At 34.5% G+C, this 17,115-nt stretch overlaps 1 protein-coding gene across 1 annotated transcript in view; it reads left to right on the top strand.

The window, feature by feature from the left end:
* The window catches only part of TM9SF3 (transmembrane 9 superfamily member 3), a 65,223-nt gene that overhangs the window by 32,617 nt on the left and 15,491 nt on the right, over positions 1-17,115 (top strand). The window contains exons 8-10 of the mRNA XM_058543633.1: positions 2,932-3,026; positions 6,119-6,249; positions 16,518-16,657. Coding sequence (XP_058399616.1) covers positions 2,932-3,026; positions 6,119-6,249; positions 16,518-16,657 — 366 coding nt within the window. The remainder of the gene's footprint in view (positions 1-2,931; positions 3,027-6,118; positions 6,250-16,517; positions 16,658-17,115) is intronic.

The raw sequence follows: 17,115 nt of genomic DNA, 5'->3' as shown, positions 1-17,115 counted from the left end.
TAACTATACTAAATTGCTGTTACTTCCACGAGACAATCAGCTCCTTGAGAGTCTTAACTTATTTTTGAATTCTCAAAGCACCTACTTAAAGAACTTTGCATGTGGAAGGTAATCAATACTTGTTGAAGTGTGAATGTATATTAATCAACAAAGCTATTTGTCTGTAGTTTCTGTTATATTTCTTTCATATAACCTTTGCAATTTGTTTACCATATAAGCTTTAAAATAATTGACCAAAACCTAAACTTCAGTATTCTAGTGGTTAGTTCATATTTTAGGATATAATATATTTCAGATGAACTAAATTCTGAATACAAGAAAAGCATTTCAAATCTGCCAAGAAGTCATACTTTACATTAAATACTGAATTAAATTCATCACTACTGAATTGGCACTGACTGTACAGTCACAGTCTTATAAGAGTGGATAACCTCTTGTAGAATCCAAGTGTTTGCTTCGTCCTTTCTCAAATGTTAGTTAGAATTTTGGCAATTAATTTTTTAATGCAGAAACTCTTTTGCTTGTAGACCTTCAACTTTTAGAAATAAGAAACTGCTTCTAATAGATTGTTTTAGCAGGCAAGTCATGCATTGTTATTTTAGTCTGTCATCACTATTGATAGTTGTTCTATGTTGTGCTTATTTGCAGTGAACATACTTAATTACTTATATAAGTACTAAAGCTGTGAGTATTATTATGATATAAAAGTGACTAACATTATTGAGATCCCTTGTTAGGTGCTTTATGCACATGAGCTCCTTTAATCCTCACATCAGCCCTATGAAGGGACTATTATTATCTCCATTCTGCAGATGAGATAAGTAAAGCTGAGAGAGGTTAAGTCATTTGACTGAGATCACACAGCTATTAGTAAGGGGTGTTAGTAAGCTGGGATTGGAACCTAGACATTCTTACTCCAGAACTTGTCTTTTAATTTGCTGTGCTATGGAAATGAAAATAGAGATAATAAAAATACAAAGTGGTGAGAAAATGAAAAACTTGCACATAAAATTCGTAAGAATCACTCCAGAATACGAATGATTCTAAAGGATAAAAAGCAGGTAAGATAATATGTGAAAATTTACTTTCCCTTGGTGATAACCATAGCAGTCAGAGAAGAATAAAATATTTAGGTAGGTAGAGGATCAGCATCAGCGTGGATGCCTATTCCTGTGTTATTAACTGGGAAAAGGCGTGGTGTTTGAGAAGATCTGGTAAAATGCTGCTGCTGCTCTGAGACTTTCTATAGAGAGTGGTGAGGTGACAGTGTAGGTGAAGCAGCTCCTTTCCCCGCTCCAGTCTTGGAGAGATGAACAAGGAGGACAGTTCCATACTTCAGCAAATTTTTCAGTGTAGATGAAAGGTCTATTTTGGGTGGAAAATGCCCTATTTGGGGTGGAAAATGCCCATAGAATTTGATGAACAAAGAGGTGAAGGGTATGTCTGGTATTTAAAACTGTGACCGATACTCACGCTTGCATTTAGTGGAAATATCTCTGGGGACTGCAAGCTTCAATCTCTGGTAGTTATTTTGGACTCTCAGCCACGTGAGCAGCCTTTGTGAACCCTCTCTGCTCATGGGAAGAACTTCTGACTGGTATCAGACGGGTCTTAGACTACAGCAGCCTTTCAGTTTTCAGCATTGTTAGGCCTATGGCAGCCTTTATACACCCAATCATAAACAGAGGATGGGTTGGATTTGTTAATGATAGTTTGGAAGGAATAAGTTAGTACTTGCAGTGTTTAATTGGGTTCTTGAAAAAACAAATCTGGTTTTTAAAACTGATTAACTTTGAGACACACAATCTTTTAAACATGGGAATGGCATATTCTTATATTACTGTCACATTTGTATTTAGCTATATATTGATAAAAATTAAATATTGCAATTTTTAACTATGATGCATCCACTTGAAATTGAGCACAGGTGTTTGGGCAGAGGAGTCTATGTATTTCAAGACTATATGATGTCTTTGTATTCTACATAGGTGGACAGTGGAATATAATAATAATTACCACCCACAAGGAGGTTAATTTGTGAAAATTTTATATTCTCCCAGTGCAAACATTAGTGTGATGTTCTTGTAAATTGTCTTTAAAAGAATAGTCTTTAGCTCAAACTGACAATGTTGTATGTTCTGTCTACAGACTTTATTTTACCTTCCTAGTTACGTTGAGTTTCAGAAAGTCTTTACTGTTAGTCGGTTAAATACATTTCTATATTACGGCAAATGATACCATCACTTATCATTTTAATATTTTTCTTTGCAATTAGGTATTTAAAATATTTTGTCCAGTTTTATTCAACAGGACGGTTGGTCTGAATTCCCTAGATATCATTATTGAAAGAGGAGATTAGAAATTGTTCATCTGAGTTTATGTTGATACGGACCCATGGATTTTTAAAAAATCATTTTTAACAGTATAAGGAAAACTAAATAGGAAAAGGCTCACTGTTTTACCATTTAAAGTAATAGCAATAATATAATTATACTACTTCCATTTTATTTCTGTCGGGCAAGAATCTTCAGTTAAATTCTAAAGAAGAATATTCTAATTATTTTTCTTAACAGATGAATATCCTTTTCCATATGGTGTGATTGGCTCATAGGGTTGCAAAACAATTTTAGTGTCAGCTTCTAATATTTTTGCCAAAGAAATGTGAAATATTTGTTTAGAATACATTATGATATTTAACTGCCAATTTAAAAAAAAATGAGGATCAGCCTAGTATCATTTCAGTGCAATTGTAACTAGAAATTTTTCCACTAGGCAAACTTTTGAGGTCCTTTGCAGTCCAGGATGATATTTTTGTGTTCCTATTAATCTTTGAAATTAAACTAATGTTAATGTGTTTAATGTGATAGACTATATGATATTTTCTTTAAGTTGTCGTTTTAATTTATCATACATGTTGTTTTGCCTTGTTAGGAGGGGATCCATGCTCAGTACAGCCATATTTGTCTATGCTGCTACATCTCCAGTGAATGGTTATTTTGGAGGAAGTCTGTATGCTAGACAAGGAGGTAACTTATGGGTTATCACTTTGTATTTTTAATTATAGTTCGTAGTATTTTATTGTGAGGTATTTGGAATTTAAAATGGGCAGTACAGCCGTTGTAAAATCCTTTGTTATCCCATTTCACATAATCTCCACCAAATTTATTGTGTGTCCTATCTTGCTTTTGTGAAATCTTTGCATTTTATTTTCTAAAATTATAAATAATTAATAGATTATCTCCATTGTCCACTGTGAAGTTAGCCCTGAGGAACATGTAGAGAGAGTGTATTTAAGTTATTGATACTGTTTTGCTCTGAGGTGCCTAACTCCCTAGAAGTGCTCTGTGGGAGACCTCCACACAGAGCATATAGCTTTATAGCTGAATATAAAGACATGTTTCATGGCGATGGATAAAGTGTCTGGACGGTGGAAACAAAATAGGAAGGAGAGCTGTTTATTTCTGTTGACTCTTAAATGTTTATCGAAGGACCCCACACAAAGGTTTCTGTCACAAACTTTTGTTAAGAGCACTCCATCTTAAATACCCCCTTGCTTCTTTACTATTGTGACCTGGAAATGATGCGGGATACGTGGATGATACACAGGTACTGCTCCTTTGTGTTTCCTTCTGTGATGGCATTCAAGAGTCTTTAAGTTCCTTTGTTTTCCCTGTAATTGGGGTCCAGAAAAGTGCTGAAAATAGTAGATTTGCATATTTCAGTTTATGAATGAAGGGTTGTTGAAAGACCTTAAAGTTATATTCCTAAGGATAGAGACTTCCTAATGTGATTTTCCCAGTCCATCTAAGCAGTGTCAACATTAGTGATCGTGCCTTCTTTTAGTAGACTATAGACTTATAGGTTATAGGAGCTCAGAGCATAGGATCACTTAAAATTCCCCCAGGATATCCTGGTTTACCATTGCTTTTTTTATTGGTCCTACTAGACTTAATGTGGTCTGAACCTTCAGTATAGATAATTCCTTTGGCTTGCCTGAGGGAGTGTGCTTATGGATTCCTGACTATTTTAGTTTGGGTGTTCAGTCTCTACATTCTACATCCGGATATGGGAAATGAGTCTTATCATACAGGACTATCATTCTAAGGAAATAAGGATGCCGAAAGTAAATTCTGTTTTGAATTTGACCTGGAAACTAGTTAGGCTAAGAATTTTACAGTTTATGACCTCAAAAAAGTCTCTACAGCAGAAACAGATTTCTTTAAAACAGAACATTTATTCATACTTGGACATCAGTTTGCTTTTAGTCTGATTACAAGTTAAGAACACTCAGCCAAACTTTACTACACTTATTCTTGAAGCTGACAGACAGAGTTTGGACTCAAGCCAAGGAGTATCAGATCTTACCAAGTATAATCTAAAGGTTATTTTCTGATTCACAATGCCCTGAGGAGGTCTGATTACGTCCTGATATTTTGTCTGAACAGTCCCTGAAAACTAGGTTAATGTAGGGATCAACCCAGAGAAAATGAGAACTTTCAGAGCTGTCTCCGGATTTGAACTACAATGGAGCTCAAGGTCTCTGCACTGTCCTCAGTGTACTGCATAATGCTCCAGACCCAGTTTGAAGCCAGGGGTAGCCTGGAACTTGACCAGAGTCTCCCACGGGTGTGGGGAGCAGTAGAATGTATAACAGTGCAGGTGCCTGGGCTACTGATTCTGCCCAGTGGAATGTGCATGGAATTCTTTTTGACTGTTGGAGGGAAAGGGAGAAGTAGAGTTAAATATGAAATTTATTAATGCATGTCTGAATCTGTTTTGACTGTTGCAAGGAAAGGGAGAAATAGAGTTGAATATGGAGTTTATTCATACATGTCTGATCCTGAGAAGATAATGGAAAGTGCAGGAAAAGAGAATGCTAGGAAAGAATTGGAATTAAATTGGAGAAATAATACTTTAATTAGTTGCCACCTTTTTGTGGTGTTGTTCAAGTGCTGGGTATTAGTTTGGAATGGAGAGGTTCCTGAAACTTACCTTAGAAAGAAGTTAAATAGAGGTGAAAGTTCAGAATCAAGGAATTTTTCTGAAGGAATGTCAAAATTTGGGGTAGGAATTCTATGAGATAGATGTGTAAAAAGGACTTTATATAGAATAAAACAAAAGTTAAGAGTATTGCTTGTTTTTCCTGCAGCACTTTCTGTTTGGGTCCCTGTTGCTTCTGGTTGTGGGGGTGAATTTTAATAGTGATCCAGTGTTAAATCTTTACGCTCTGCTCCTTAGCAGTGTGACGATGCTTCCCTGGCAGTGCACTTGCTTGTGCACTGTGCTGTGGTGGCTCCTTGTTGTTCTCCTGGTCAATGTGAACATGACTTAAAATTTTTGATTATATAGTTGAAGAAATTCCTTCCCTTGATTGTTTAAATAATAGATGCTCACTGTATAGAATTTTATACAAAGAGTACGAATAGTAATACTTATAAATCTATAGTTCTAATTGCTGAGAGAGAGCTCATGAAATACATTCTTTGTTTTTTCTTTTTGAAACATGGAAATTTAAGTATATATTTATAATCATAATTACAGAGCTAAGTAAATTTGGGGACCATTTAACCTAGGGGTTTTTAAACTTCTTTTTTTTTTTTTTAAAGCAGTGCAACCCTCTTTTAAAATGAAAGTTTACATGAAACTCCAATATGTAAAACTGTTGAAAATGGAGTTGTCCTGGTTGAAGCAGGGCTGGGGGACCTGGGTTCTTCCTTCACTGGTAACTTCATAGGCACCTCCAAGAACCTCCAGAACTCGAAGTACTGGTTTGAAAACACCTATCTAGGTCGACTTCTAGCCCAGAAAGATTGAGTGGCTTACCAAAGTTCATAGCAGTTCAGTGCAGAATCAGGACAAAACATCAGAATATTTTACTACAGTTCATTGCTCTTTTCCAGTCCACACACTTCAAAAGCTGTTTCCATTAGACATACTTGAATAGCTGGACTGGTCTTTATTAGCTATTGTTTTGAAACAGTTATTAAGATGTCAGATTTCAAGATCTTTACATTAAAATTTTAAATAAATAATTTGGTGCTAAATAATCACCTTTTAAACATTAATATATGCCTGTCTGTCTAGCTCTCTGATTTCCATAGTTTCCCTTCTCTTTCAGGAAGGAGATGGATAAAGCAGATGTTTATTGGGGCATTCCTTATCCCTGCTATGGTGTGTGGCACTGCCTTCTTCATCAATTTTATAGCCATTTATTACCATGCTTCAAGAGCCATTCCTTTTGGAACAATGGTAAGTTGCTTGAGTCTTACTTTTAAACTGAAAAAGTATAAGCATTCTAGTCTGAGGCCTACTGTCTCTCCAAAGTACCTCTTATTAAGAATTTTGAAAGTTACAGCCAGTTCCTACCCAGTCCTGGAAAGTTAGGTGAAGAAAATTTTTTCTTGATTCTGTGAGCCAGTAAAGTGAAAGGCCAACTTTTAAATATGACAAAAGAGAACACTATACTTTTTCTCAGAGAGGGGAGAAACTGGGGAATATATTTTAGAGGAAGAGTAATGACACATCAAGAAACATGGGGGTGTTAAAGTGGTAGATGAGTGCAGTGGTAGGAAGTGAAGCTTCTCTGTGACACTTTTTTTTTCCAGTAACAATGTACTATTTTTAGAACCTCATTAAGCATTTATATTAATATTGATAACATATGTTGTTATGGATATTAAAATCCTGTCTCATATCTTACCTGTAGTCACAGACTTTGAAATGTTTGGGTTATTTAAATATATTAAAACTAAAACACAGATATACTAGTGCTTTAGTTAACCCACAGTCTCCAAATTCTTCCTATTGTTACTTTTTTACTAGAAACAGAACTTGAAGCCTGGAGTAGACTTTAGTCTTAGTGTACACTTGTGCAAACACACACATATCCAAGTTGCAGGATGATTACTGCTTTTCAGAGACTGTGTAACTTGGTCAAGTCACACAGATAGTTAATGACAGAACTGTAACAAACCTATATCTGTTTCTGAATTTTAATCTTGTTTTGGTTTTCTTTTTTTTTGCATTGCATATACACTTTTACTAAGTCTTTAATACTTTTTAGTTAGGAATATTTTTGAAAACTGCTTTAAAATAGAAAGTTTTTTCTTTTTTTTTTTGGCAAGCCAAAGTAGGTGATAATGGTTAGGAAAGGGTAAAGTGATTCATTACATTCAGATCTGAAAAGAATTTGCTTCATAGTAGTTCCAGGCCATCAGAAAGTATGTAAGTCAAGTTACTTCTTAAAGATGATCTGCTGAATTAATTATTTTCATAGTGCTTTAAAAATTAAAATTCTGATTCTGCTGTAATTTTCCTTATAAAGTTTTGAATTTGATGTGGTGAAAATTATATTTCAAAGTTGCTGAATTTCACTAAAATTGTAAATGTTGCCACTTTGTAAATGGGGTTTTAAATGTTAATATTCAGTGTAATTTGCCTTTAGATAATTTAGTAATTACTAATAATTAGTGTATAATATCAAACTCTGTGCTGAGCCAGAGAAGGTTTATGAAATTGGTCTTTAGTGTATAGAAGGCTGATTGTTGGTACTTAGCAGGCTCCTACAATATAATGTTCTTAATTTGTATTTTAATTTGGAATGAAGGAATACTGAGTGAAGGGCTTTCCACTGCCCTCAAGTTTTAATCATGTCTGTGATCTAACATTTTTTTTCTCCTTTTAGGTATCAAAACTTGTTTAGAACATGAAATTTATGAACTTGAGGTGAATGTTTAACCTAGCTGTTCATTAATTTTGTGTTTTTAGTTATTTGGGTTGTTAACATTATGAAGGAAATGGTTATATCTTCTCATAAACTGTATGGTTCTCAACCCTGGGTACACATTAGAATCACTTGGAAATTTAAAAAATGTCAATGCCCAGGGCTTCATCCTAAACTATTTAATCTGTCCTGCTTTAAATCCAATCTCTAGTGTTTACCTGACTCCAGTTACCAGCATCTGGAGATGGTTCTGTCAGCTAAAAGGCTCCCAAACCATATGTGTCTGAGCAGCTGGGTGCCCCTACTTAACTGAATGCCCTAGTTTGAAAATCAGTCTTCACATACCCCTATATGCTCTTCCCCAGGCCTTAGCTCTTTCTGTCCGCCATTACTTTGATCTCTTGGACATCAAGCCCTTCCTCTGGGTGATCTTGGCTCTAGTTCTCTGTTTTCTCAGAGACTCTACAACTGAGGGCTTAATCCAGTCTTGGTAAAAGTAACTTCAGGCTTCTGCCTTGCCCTACAGAGTCACCAGAGCAATAGAGATTTTGCCCACTTGGGATCTGGAGTTTCATCAGAATACCGCGGTTGTCACCAGGACTAGTCCGAGATAAGGTTGAAAGTGGGCAAAATTTGTCTTTGGACCCCAACTTCTCTGCTCATGTGTACCTAATTTCACATAAAAGCCATTAAATCCATGTCAGATTAAACTTGTCGAATAATTGTCAATCTTAGCAGCTTAATAAAGATAAAAGAAACGTAAGTAGAGGATAGTAGTGATAATCTTAGCTAATGTCTAGTGTCCCAGGGTTTAAGGCATGGTGCCTAGAGTCAGAGTACTACAAGAGGACATAAGAGAGCATTTAAATGAAATTTTGGGTCAAAGACTATCTAAATATGAACACACCTGTTCCCGAAGTTGGAGTGTTCTGGCAGAAGTACTACAGGGAATGGAGAGAATGTACTTGAAATTAGACTGATTCTGGATAGGTAAAACCTTTTTCTTTTGAGAACTTGTTCAAGAATGATTTAGGTCTTATACCCAGAGTTTTTGGTCCTATGAGAGTTTCTTGGGAATGAGGAAGGATTTGCCAGGATGTTCTGAAAAAATGTTTTAGGCATGAAGTCTTTCGTGGGCTGTGAACCTTGGGTCCTAAATTTGATGTTATCGTAGGCTTTCCAGAGACAAAGAAGCAAATTGCAGAGTTTTAAAACTCACAGAGGCAAGGTCTAGTCTAAATATTATTCAGCTCAGCATGCACTGGTGAATCCTTGACTTGCCAAACTTTACAATTTTGTCTCACAGTGGGTAGAATAGCTGATGGAGAAGTAACAGAGGTCATGGGTGAGCCATGTTGTGTTTGTCTTCTTAAGGTCTGTTTTGCCTTGGGAGGGGAATCTTAAACATCGTCAGAAATATATGCTAGGTTCTACGAAATCAGATTTCACAAATATTTAGGGACATGCTCTCTCATGACCTGTGTCTTGGGCCCTAACTGGGAAAATGACTTGAGAATTGGAGGCTCGAAAAAATGAAATTCATGATATGTAATCAGAAATTGCCATAGTGAGGGAAAAAATGGATAATGGATAGGTATTATTTTGTGATCTCTCAAAGGTTGTGAAAAGAGCACAGTATACCCAAGTGTAAAAGAATAATAAAGATCTATAAAAATGGTGTTAGGAAAAGTGTTACCTAATCTGAACTGTTGACAAATGCTGAGGCAAACAAAAGGATTTTGTAAAGATATTTTTATAGCAAGACCAAAGGCTCATTACGTGGAATCAGTGATGTAACAGAGTATAAGAAGAGTGGCTCTGTCCCATTATTTCTCTTTTTATTTTTCATCAAATAAAATAACCTTCAAATAAGAAATGGTAAGAGGAAAATAATCTCTGATAAGAGGAAAGTGAAGCCTGAGACAGGTAAGGGGGTTGATTGTCCAGGAGTACCCAGCCACCTTAGCTGTAAGTTTTGTTGCTCACATAAATGATCTTGTAGGGATACTGAGACATCATGCTGATAAGTAATGTTTGAATAACCGCGTAAGAGAGCAGAAGTGTTGTAAAACTGAACATAGACAAATTTACTTTTCCAGAAGGAAAAGGAAGAAAGTAGATTCTACTTTACAAAATGTGGTGAACTTGATGTTGGTGAGGCACAAGATTTTAGAATGTGTTATTAAAATTTATTTTTTAAATCACAGGAAGTAATGAACATTAGGAGCTATTCTGGATTCATTAAAACAAAAATTCTAGAACAACTTCATTTCTCCTTGGTAGGTTTTAATAGACTAGAAGAACAAAGGAGTATAGATAAAGTATTATATCTTGAATTGGACAAGATGGAGAAATGTGGGCGAATAGTACAGTCAGGTAGACATGTAACTAAGTAATTATAGAATTAAAGTATTGAGGTGATATTATCCATAATATGTCACATGCAATCTTTTAGTAGAGTGTGACAGATATTCTTGACTTTGACCTATTCAGATAATTGTTAATGATTTGTAGAAAGGCATAGTGATCTGATGATTAAATTGGAAAAGGACATGAGATTGGGAAGGAAACTAGTAATGTGGAATGATGAAGATAGCATGTAAAATCATCTCAACTGACTGAAATGATGTGCCAAATCTAACAAGATGAATTATAATAAGGACAGATACATTCGTGTAGCATTTTGTAGTTTACAAAGTACTTTCATACCTCTTGTCTCACCTTGTTTTCAGAAGAACCCAAAGAGATAGGCAGAGCTGGTGATATGCGTTATCCATGTTTTACAGAGTAAAAAACGAGGCCTCTTTACATAGTAATTGACTCAAAATCACCTTTTCTTTGTCGTGGTGGTGCTCGTGGTGGTGATGTTTTGTTTTTGGTTTTTTGTCTTTTTTCTTTCCTTCTTTTCTACCAAAAGGATTTCTAGCTTTATTCTGAGAGTGGCAAATAGAGAATGTTTTATGCCTTTTTTTGTCTGTATGATTTTATAACTGTATTGAGGTATTATTAACATATAATAAATTGTATATATTTAAAGTGTGCAATTTCATGAGTTTTGCTGTATGTATATATTTGGGAGACCATGACCACAATCAAAAAAGGAAGGTATTTATTAAGTCCAGAAGTTTGTCATGTAGCTTTGTAATTCATTCCTTTCTTCCCCCTCCTTCCTACCTTCACCTGTTCTCAGGTAACCACCAATCTGCTCTCTGTCATCATAGATTAGTTTGCATTACCTAGAATTTCATATAAATAGAAGCACACAGTATGTTCTTTTTTCACTCAGAAAATTATTTTAAGATTTGTTGATGCCATTACATGGTTAATAGTTTGTTCCTTTGTACTGCTCAGTAGTATCCTGTTGCATGGATATACCACGATGTTTTATCCATTTACCCAGTAATGCACATTTGGGTTGTTTCCAGTTTTTGGCTATTACAAACCAAACTGCTATGAGTATTCATATACAGTTCTTTGTGTGGACATATGTTTTCGATTCTCTTCGATAAATAACTACAGTGGAATGACTGAGTCACATGATAGTTTAACATTTCAAGAAACTGCTAAACTTTTCCAAAGTAGTTTTGCCATTTTGCATTCCCACTAGCATTGTATAAGAGTTCCACTTGCTCACATCATCTCCAGCACTTGATATGGTCAGTCTTAATTAATTTTAGCCATTCTAGTGGATGTGTAGTGGTGTCTCATTGTGGTTTTAGTTTGCATTTCCCTAATGACTAATCATGTTGAAGATATTTTGTGTGCTTATTTGCCATTCACATATATTCTTTAATGAATGTTCAAATCTTTTGCCTATATTTTATAGGTTGTCTTATTGAGTGGTAAGAGTTCTTTATGTATTATAGATACTAGTCCTTTGTGTTATACATATTTTTGCAAGTATATTCTCTCATTTTGTGACTTGTCCTTTCATTCTTTTAAGAGTATCTTTTAAAGATAAAAAGTTATTAATTTTGAAGTCCCATTGATTGATTTTTTTCTTTTATAGTTTGTGCTCTTCTGTCTTATTGAAGAAATCTTTTGCCAAACTAAAGATCAGTAAGCTTTCTTATGTTTTCTCCTAGAAATTTTATAGTTTTAGCTGTTAAATATAATTCTATGGTCCATTTTCAGTTAATTTTGTATATTGTGTGAGTTAAGGGTTAAGGGGTTTTGTTTTGTTTTGCTCAGGGCTTGTTCACTTGTTCTAGCACCACTTATTGAAAAGATTATCCTTTCTCCACTGAATTGCCTTAGCAATTTTGTTGATAATCGACCATATATATGTCAATATATATCCAATATACATCCAATAGTGGATCTATTTCTGGACTTTCTATTCTGTTTTATTGATTGATTTGTCTTGTTTTTATGCCAGTATCACACTGTCTTGATTACTGTAGCTTTACAATAAGTCTTGAAATCGGTTCTTCTTTTTTTTGGTTGTTTTGGCTTTTTTAGTTCTTTGCCTTTTCATATAAAGTTTAGAATCAGCTTGTCAGTTTCTACAAAAGACCTGCTGAGATTTTGATTGGGATTGCATTGAATCTATAGATTAAATTTGGGAAGAATTGACATCCTAACAATATTGAGTCTTTTGATTAATGAACACAGTATATCTCTCAACTTTAGGTATCTTTAATTTTTCTCTGCAATGTTTTATAGATTTCAGTCTTTAGGTTTTGTACGTCTTTTGTTGAATTTACCCCTAAGTATTTTGTATTTTTTATGCTATTAGTAAGTGGTATTTTTAAAATTTCAAATTCTGATTGTTGCTAGTGTATAGAAAAACAATTGATTTTTATTTATATATTGGCTTTGCATCCTGCAACTTTGCTAAACTCACTTATTCTAATTTCTTTTTTGTAGATTCCTAAAGATTTTTTACATAGATTATCATGTTGTCTGCAAATTAAGACACTTTTACTTCTACCTTTCTAATTGATATGCCTTTTATTTCTTTTTCTTGCCTATTGCACTGGCTAGAACCTCCAGTACAGTGTTGAATAGAAACAGTGAGAGCAGGCTTCCTTGTCTTATTCCTAATCTTAGGGGGAAAGCATTCAGTCTTGTGCCATCAAGTACAATGTTACCTGTAGTTTTTTGTAGTTGCCCTTCATCAAGTTGATGAAGTTCCCTTCTACTCCTAGTTTGCTGAGAGTTTTTTTTATTGTGAATGGAGGTTGGATCTTTAAGTGGCTTTTTCTGCATCTTTTGAGATGATTTATGATTTTTCTTTTTTGGTCTGATAATATGGTGAATTGCATTGATTGATTTTTGAATCTTAAGCCAATCTTGCATTCCTTTGATAAACCTCAATTTGTTATGATGAATTACCCATTTTATACATTGCTGGATTCAATTTGCTAAAATTTGTTGTTTTTGCATCTGTATATATGAGAGATATTGCTTTGTAGTTTTCTTATAATGAAAAGTTCTCTTATAATTCTTTTTTTCTGTTTTTGGTATTGGGATAATGCTAGCTTCCTAGAATAAGTTTTTAACTTCAAATCCAGTGTTTCTTCTATTATAGTGCTGAAGCAGCCCAAGAAACAGAATGGGGAGTTATCTGCTAACATGTTGAAAATATCTGATAAAATAGATGGGTTTCTTACAGGTATTTGTGTTTGAGTTGGCAATGCCCTGATTATTAGGTCCTATTGTCGAAATGCTAAAATTGAAGCTAATTTTTATATAAACATAAAGGCATAAAATGTATGAGGTAGAAAAGGAGTGATAAAAATCGTCTACTGTGAGCAAGTGTTGAAGAAATGCATGAACATAACGGCTGACAAGACAGTATATTTCCTGAGACTCACCTTACCTATATGCAATTACTTTCTATCACCCTAAATAAAATTTATATCCTTTAGCATTCCATAATAGCCTATCTTAGGCTGCATTTTCCCTTTCCATTCCATTCACATCACAGATTTCCTAAAAGGCCAATCTAGAAGCAATGATAGAATAAGTAATAGCTAAGTTCTTGGTTTGTGACTGAGATTGAGAAGAGTTGAGCAGTTGGTACATCTTCGGGGTACTAAGTACTGATAGGCAGTACTTGTTTCTAACTTGTTCTTGTTGTAGATAGGTGAGACTCTCAACCTGGAGTAAGTCTCTCCTCTCCCCACTGCCTGTTTTCACCTCTCCTGGTCCGTGAACAGTGGCTAGGAGGTTAGGGGAGGACCCTATATTGGTTTGAGTTGCAGGGTTTTCACCCGTGTGGTGTACTAATGGTTTTTTAACTCCTAGCTGCTAAATTTCATTTTAAAATGAAACCTTAGTGTGGAAGCCCAATATAGAAAACAGATATAAGCATGATTCTATTAGTATAAATAAATTTTGCAAATTCAGTATTTTAACATTCTAAATTTAATCAGAGCAATAAAGTTGTGATGAATACAGATCTAATATCAAGGGGTATGAATAACAGTTCAGTCATATCTTCTTCAGTAACCAGTTTATTTGGTTGAATAACAGTATTGAGAAAAATCCTGACTTCATGGATGATTTAGTTCCATGTGACTTTTTTTTTAACAGCTTGCCTTGCTATCTCAGAGTATTCTTCAAGTAAACTCATCCAGAACTTGAACATAAAGGAGTAGGAAATTGGTTTCACAGTTCAGTCACTAACAGTTTCTAACAAACTGCTCACATTTTTTATCATGTATAAAAAACTCAGACAAGAAAAGGGGAGTAAATTAAACAAATGCTGAACAATTGATAATGTCTTGATGAGACTGTTTATACGTTCCTTTATTGACTGTTGTTATGCTTTGAATGAGCACACAAGGCGAGATAATGCCCTGCCACTTAATTGCATGTGACATCCATGTGCTCTAGTGCATTTGCTTGTACAACTTTTAGTGAGCAAATATTTGCAGGCCTGAATTGGTCAGGTGGAGGGGAAGGAGAACGAAAGACCGATGTCGCATTATAAACCTTGCTAATCAGTGACACATTTACAAGAAGGCCAAATGTATACGCAGAGATAACGGAGAAACTTCAAGATCTGCATGAAAATAAGTTAACCTGGCTATGGTATCTCTAGTGTGTTAATATTTGGTATAGATCTCATTTGAACCTGTATGTTTTTTATTACACTTAAAAATATTTTTTTAAAAAACTATTATCAAAAGGATATTCAAATCAAATGCTTATGGAATTCCTGAAGCTATTCAGTGGGACCTGAGGGTTCTGTGAAACAGTTTGCAAACCACTCTACTAAACCATGTCATTCCACATAGGAGTGTTTTCTTCAGCTTCTCTTCAATTGTTATTTGAAATTAGAGTTCTAGTGAATTAAAAGGAAAATATATAGTCTCTATTACAATGTGTTAACATTTATGCATCTTGTAATTAAGAAATAATTAAGATTTCTTAATAATTATAGTAATTATATATAATAACTGTAATAATTATAAATAATTAAGAAAGCAATCAGTAGCAAAAATTGAGACGGAATTCACCTCCCAGATATGTATGAGACATATGTATAATTCACAATATATTCTAACATTTAAAATATCTTAGCACCTGCTTATTTTTCATGTTTCACATGTTCTTATCTTATGTGAGCATAAATGCATATTATTAATAGGTTGAAACTGAGACACCGAAAATTTGAGTTCCTAAGTCTGATGTTTGAAATGGAATTCCAGAACTCTCTTAGCTGTCACATGTTTATACAAGTTTTATCTGAAAGGAAGATGATGATACCCTTTGGCTTGTATAAAAACACACACACGCTCACAGAGAGAGATAATGAAGATGTAGAGTTTTCACTAATGTTGCTTCAAAATGGATTCTTTCCTTCTCATGCAATCACTGTGGCTTTCTACCCCACACCTCTTCATTTCTCTCAATCAATTTCTTTACAATTTTCATTCATCTTTTCTCTCACTTTTACTTTATGTTTATTAGAACCCCAAAATGTATATTTGAAAGAGATCTTAGAGGTGATTCAGTCCTACTACATTTTACAGGAGTTCACAGTGAAGTGATCTTAACCAGAGGCTGGCTGGAAAAGAGCTTGAGTGTGTGTCCTTGAGTACACAGATTTATATAAGGAAAAAAATCACAAAAATAGATATTTTCCTAACTGACCACTTTGGTTCTAGAATCTCTATATGGTCTTCTCTATAACTTTAAACTTTGAACTACTAATTGGCAGAAAAATATTCATATTATTAGTAATGACACATATATACATAAATAGAAATATGCCTCTGTTGTTAAGATCCTGAAACAGTGTAGAATAGAAACAAGCCTGGTCTTTGAGATAGGCAGATCTGAATTGAAATTTTAGTGCAGCCACCTACTAGCTGTGTGATCATGGGAAGTTACTTAGCCTTTCTAGGTCTCATTTTCTTCATCCGTAAAATAGGGAAATAACATGCATAAAGCTCTTTGTATGTATGAGGAGCTCAATAAAGTGTAGTCAGGTAAATAAGTTGGTTATAATGACAAAAGATAAAGGATATGTTAAAAGCATGACAGCTGAAAGTGAAAGGAGAGAGAAAAGGACTAAGCAGAGACTGTGGCAGAGCAGGAACGATGGGAGCTACGGTAGATAGGAAACAGCTCAACTTGTACTGAGTTGAATTCTAATATTTTAAAGTGCATTCTTTTCCTATTTTCATTAGTGTATATCTTACACGATTTTAACTCATATTTAACTTAAACATTTTCTTTTTGATAAAATTGTGTTTAAATTTTTAAGTGTCCCCCTTATTTGTTTTTATTAATGTTATTATTCTCTGAGTAATCACACACATTTTAATTTAATTTACAGGTGGCCGTTTGTTGCATCTGTTTTTTTGTCATTCTTCCTCTAAATCTAGTTGGTACAATACTTGGCCGAAATCTGTCAGGTCAGCCCAACTTTCCTTGTCGTGTCAATGCTGTGCCTCGTCCCATACCGGAGAAAAAATGGTAAAGAGAATGCTAAATCTTATGTGATTGTTTCTCACATGGTATAAGTTCTTAAGGCTATTATGTATATATAACTTTTAGAATTGACGTGTATTTATAAGAATGACTATCTTAAGTTTGAATTTAAGAGTTCATCTTTTTACTTTTTCCTTCAACCTATATTGTTAGGAGCAGTAACAAATTATGTCCTTATTTCACTTTCTGGATACTGGTGCCATTTACAGATAAATCAAATGCTTTAATAACTACACTTAATGCATACAAGTGGTGGGAACCGAAGTTGCAACAGTTTTATTACTGCAGCCTACAGGCCAAATTTGACCTGCTACCTGATTTTGTAAATAAAGTTTTGTTGGAATATAGCTATGCCTATTTGTTCACATAGTGTCTGTGACTGCTTTTACACCATAGTGTCAGAGTTCAATAGTTATGACAGAGACCATAGCACCTGCAACGCC

This window comes from Diceros bicornis, chromosome 6 (genome assembly GCF_020826845.1).
Source record: "Diceros bicornis minor isolate mBicDic1 chromosome 6, mDicBic1.mat.cur, whole genome shotgun sequence".
NCBI lineage: Eukaryota > Metazoa > Chordata > Mammalia > Perissodactyla > Rhinocerotidae > Diceros > Diceros bicornis.
The sequence above is the reverse complement of the archived record's forward strand: the minus strand, read 5'-3'. Positions and strand labels throughout refer to the sequence as shown.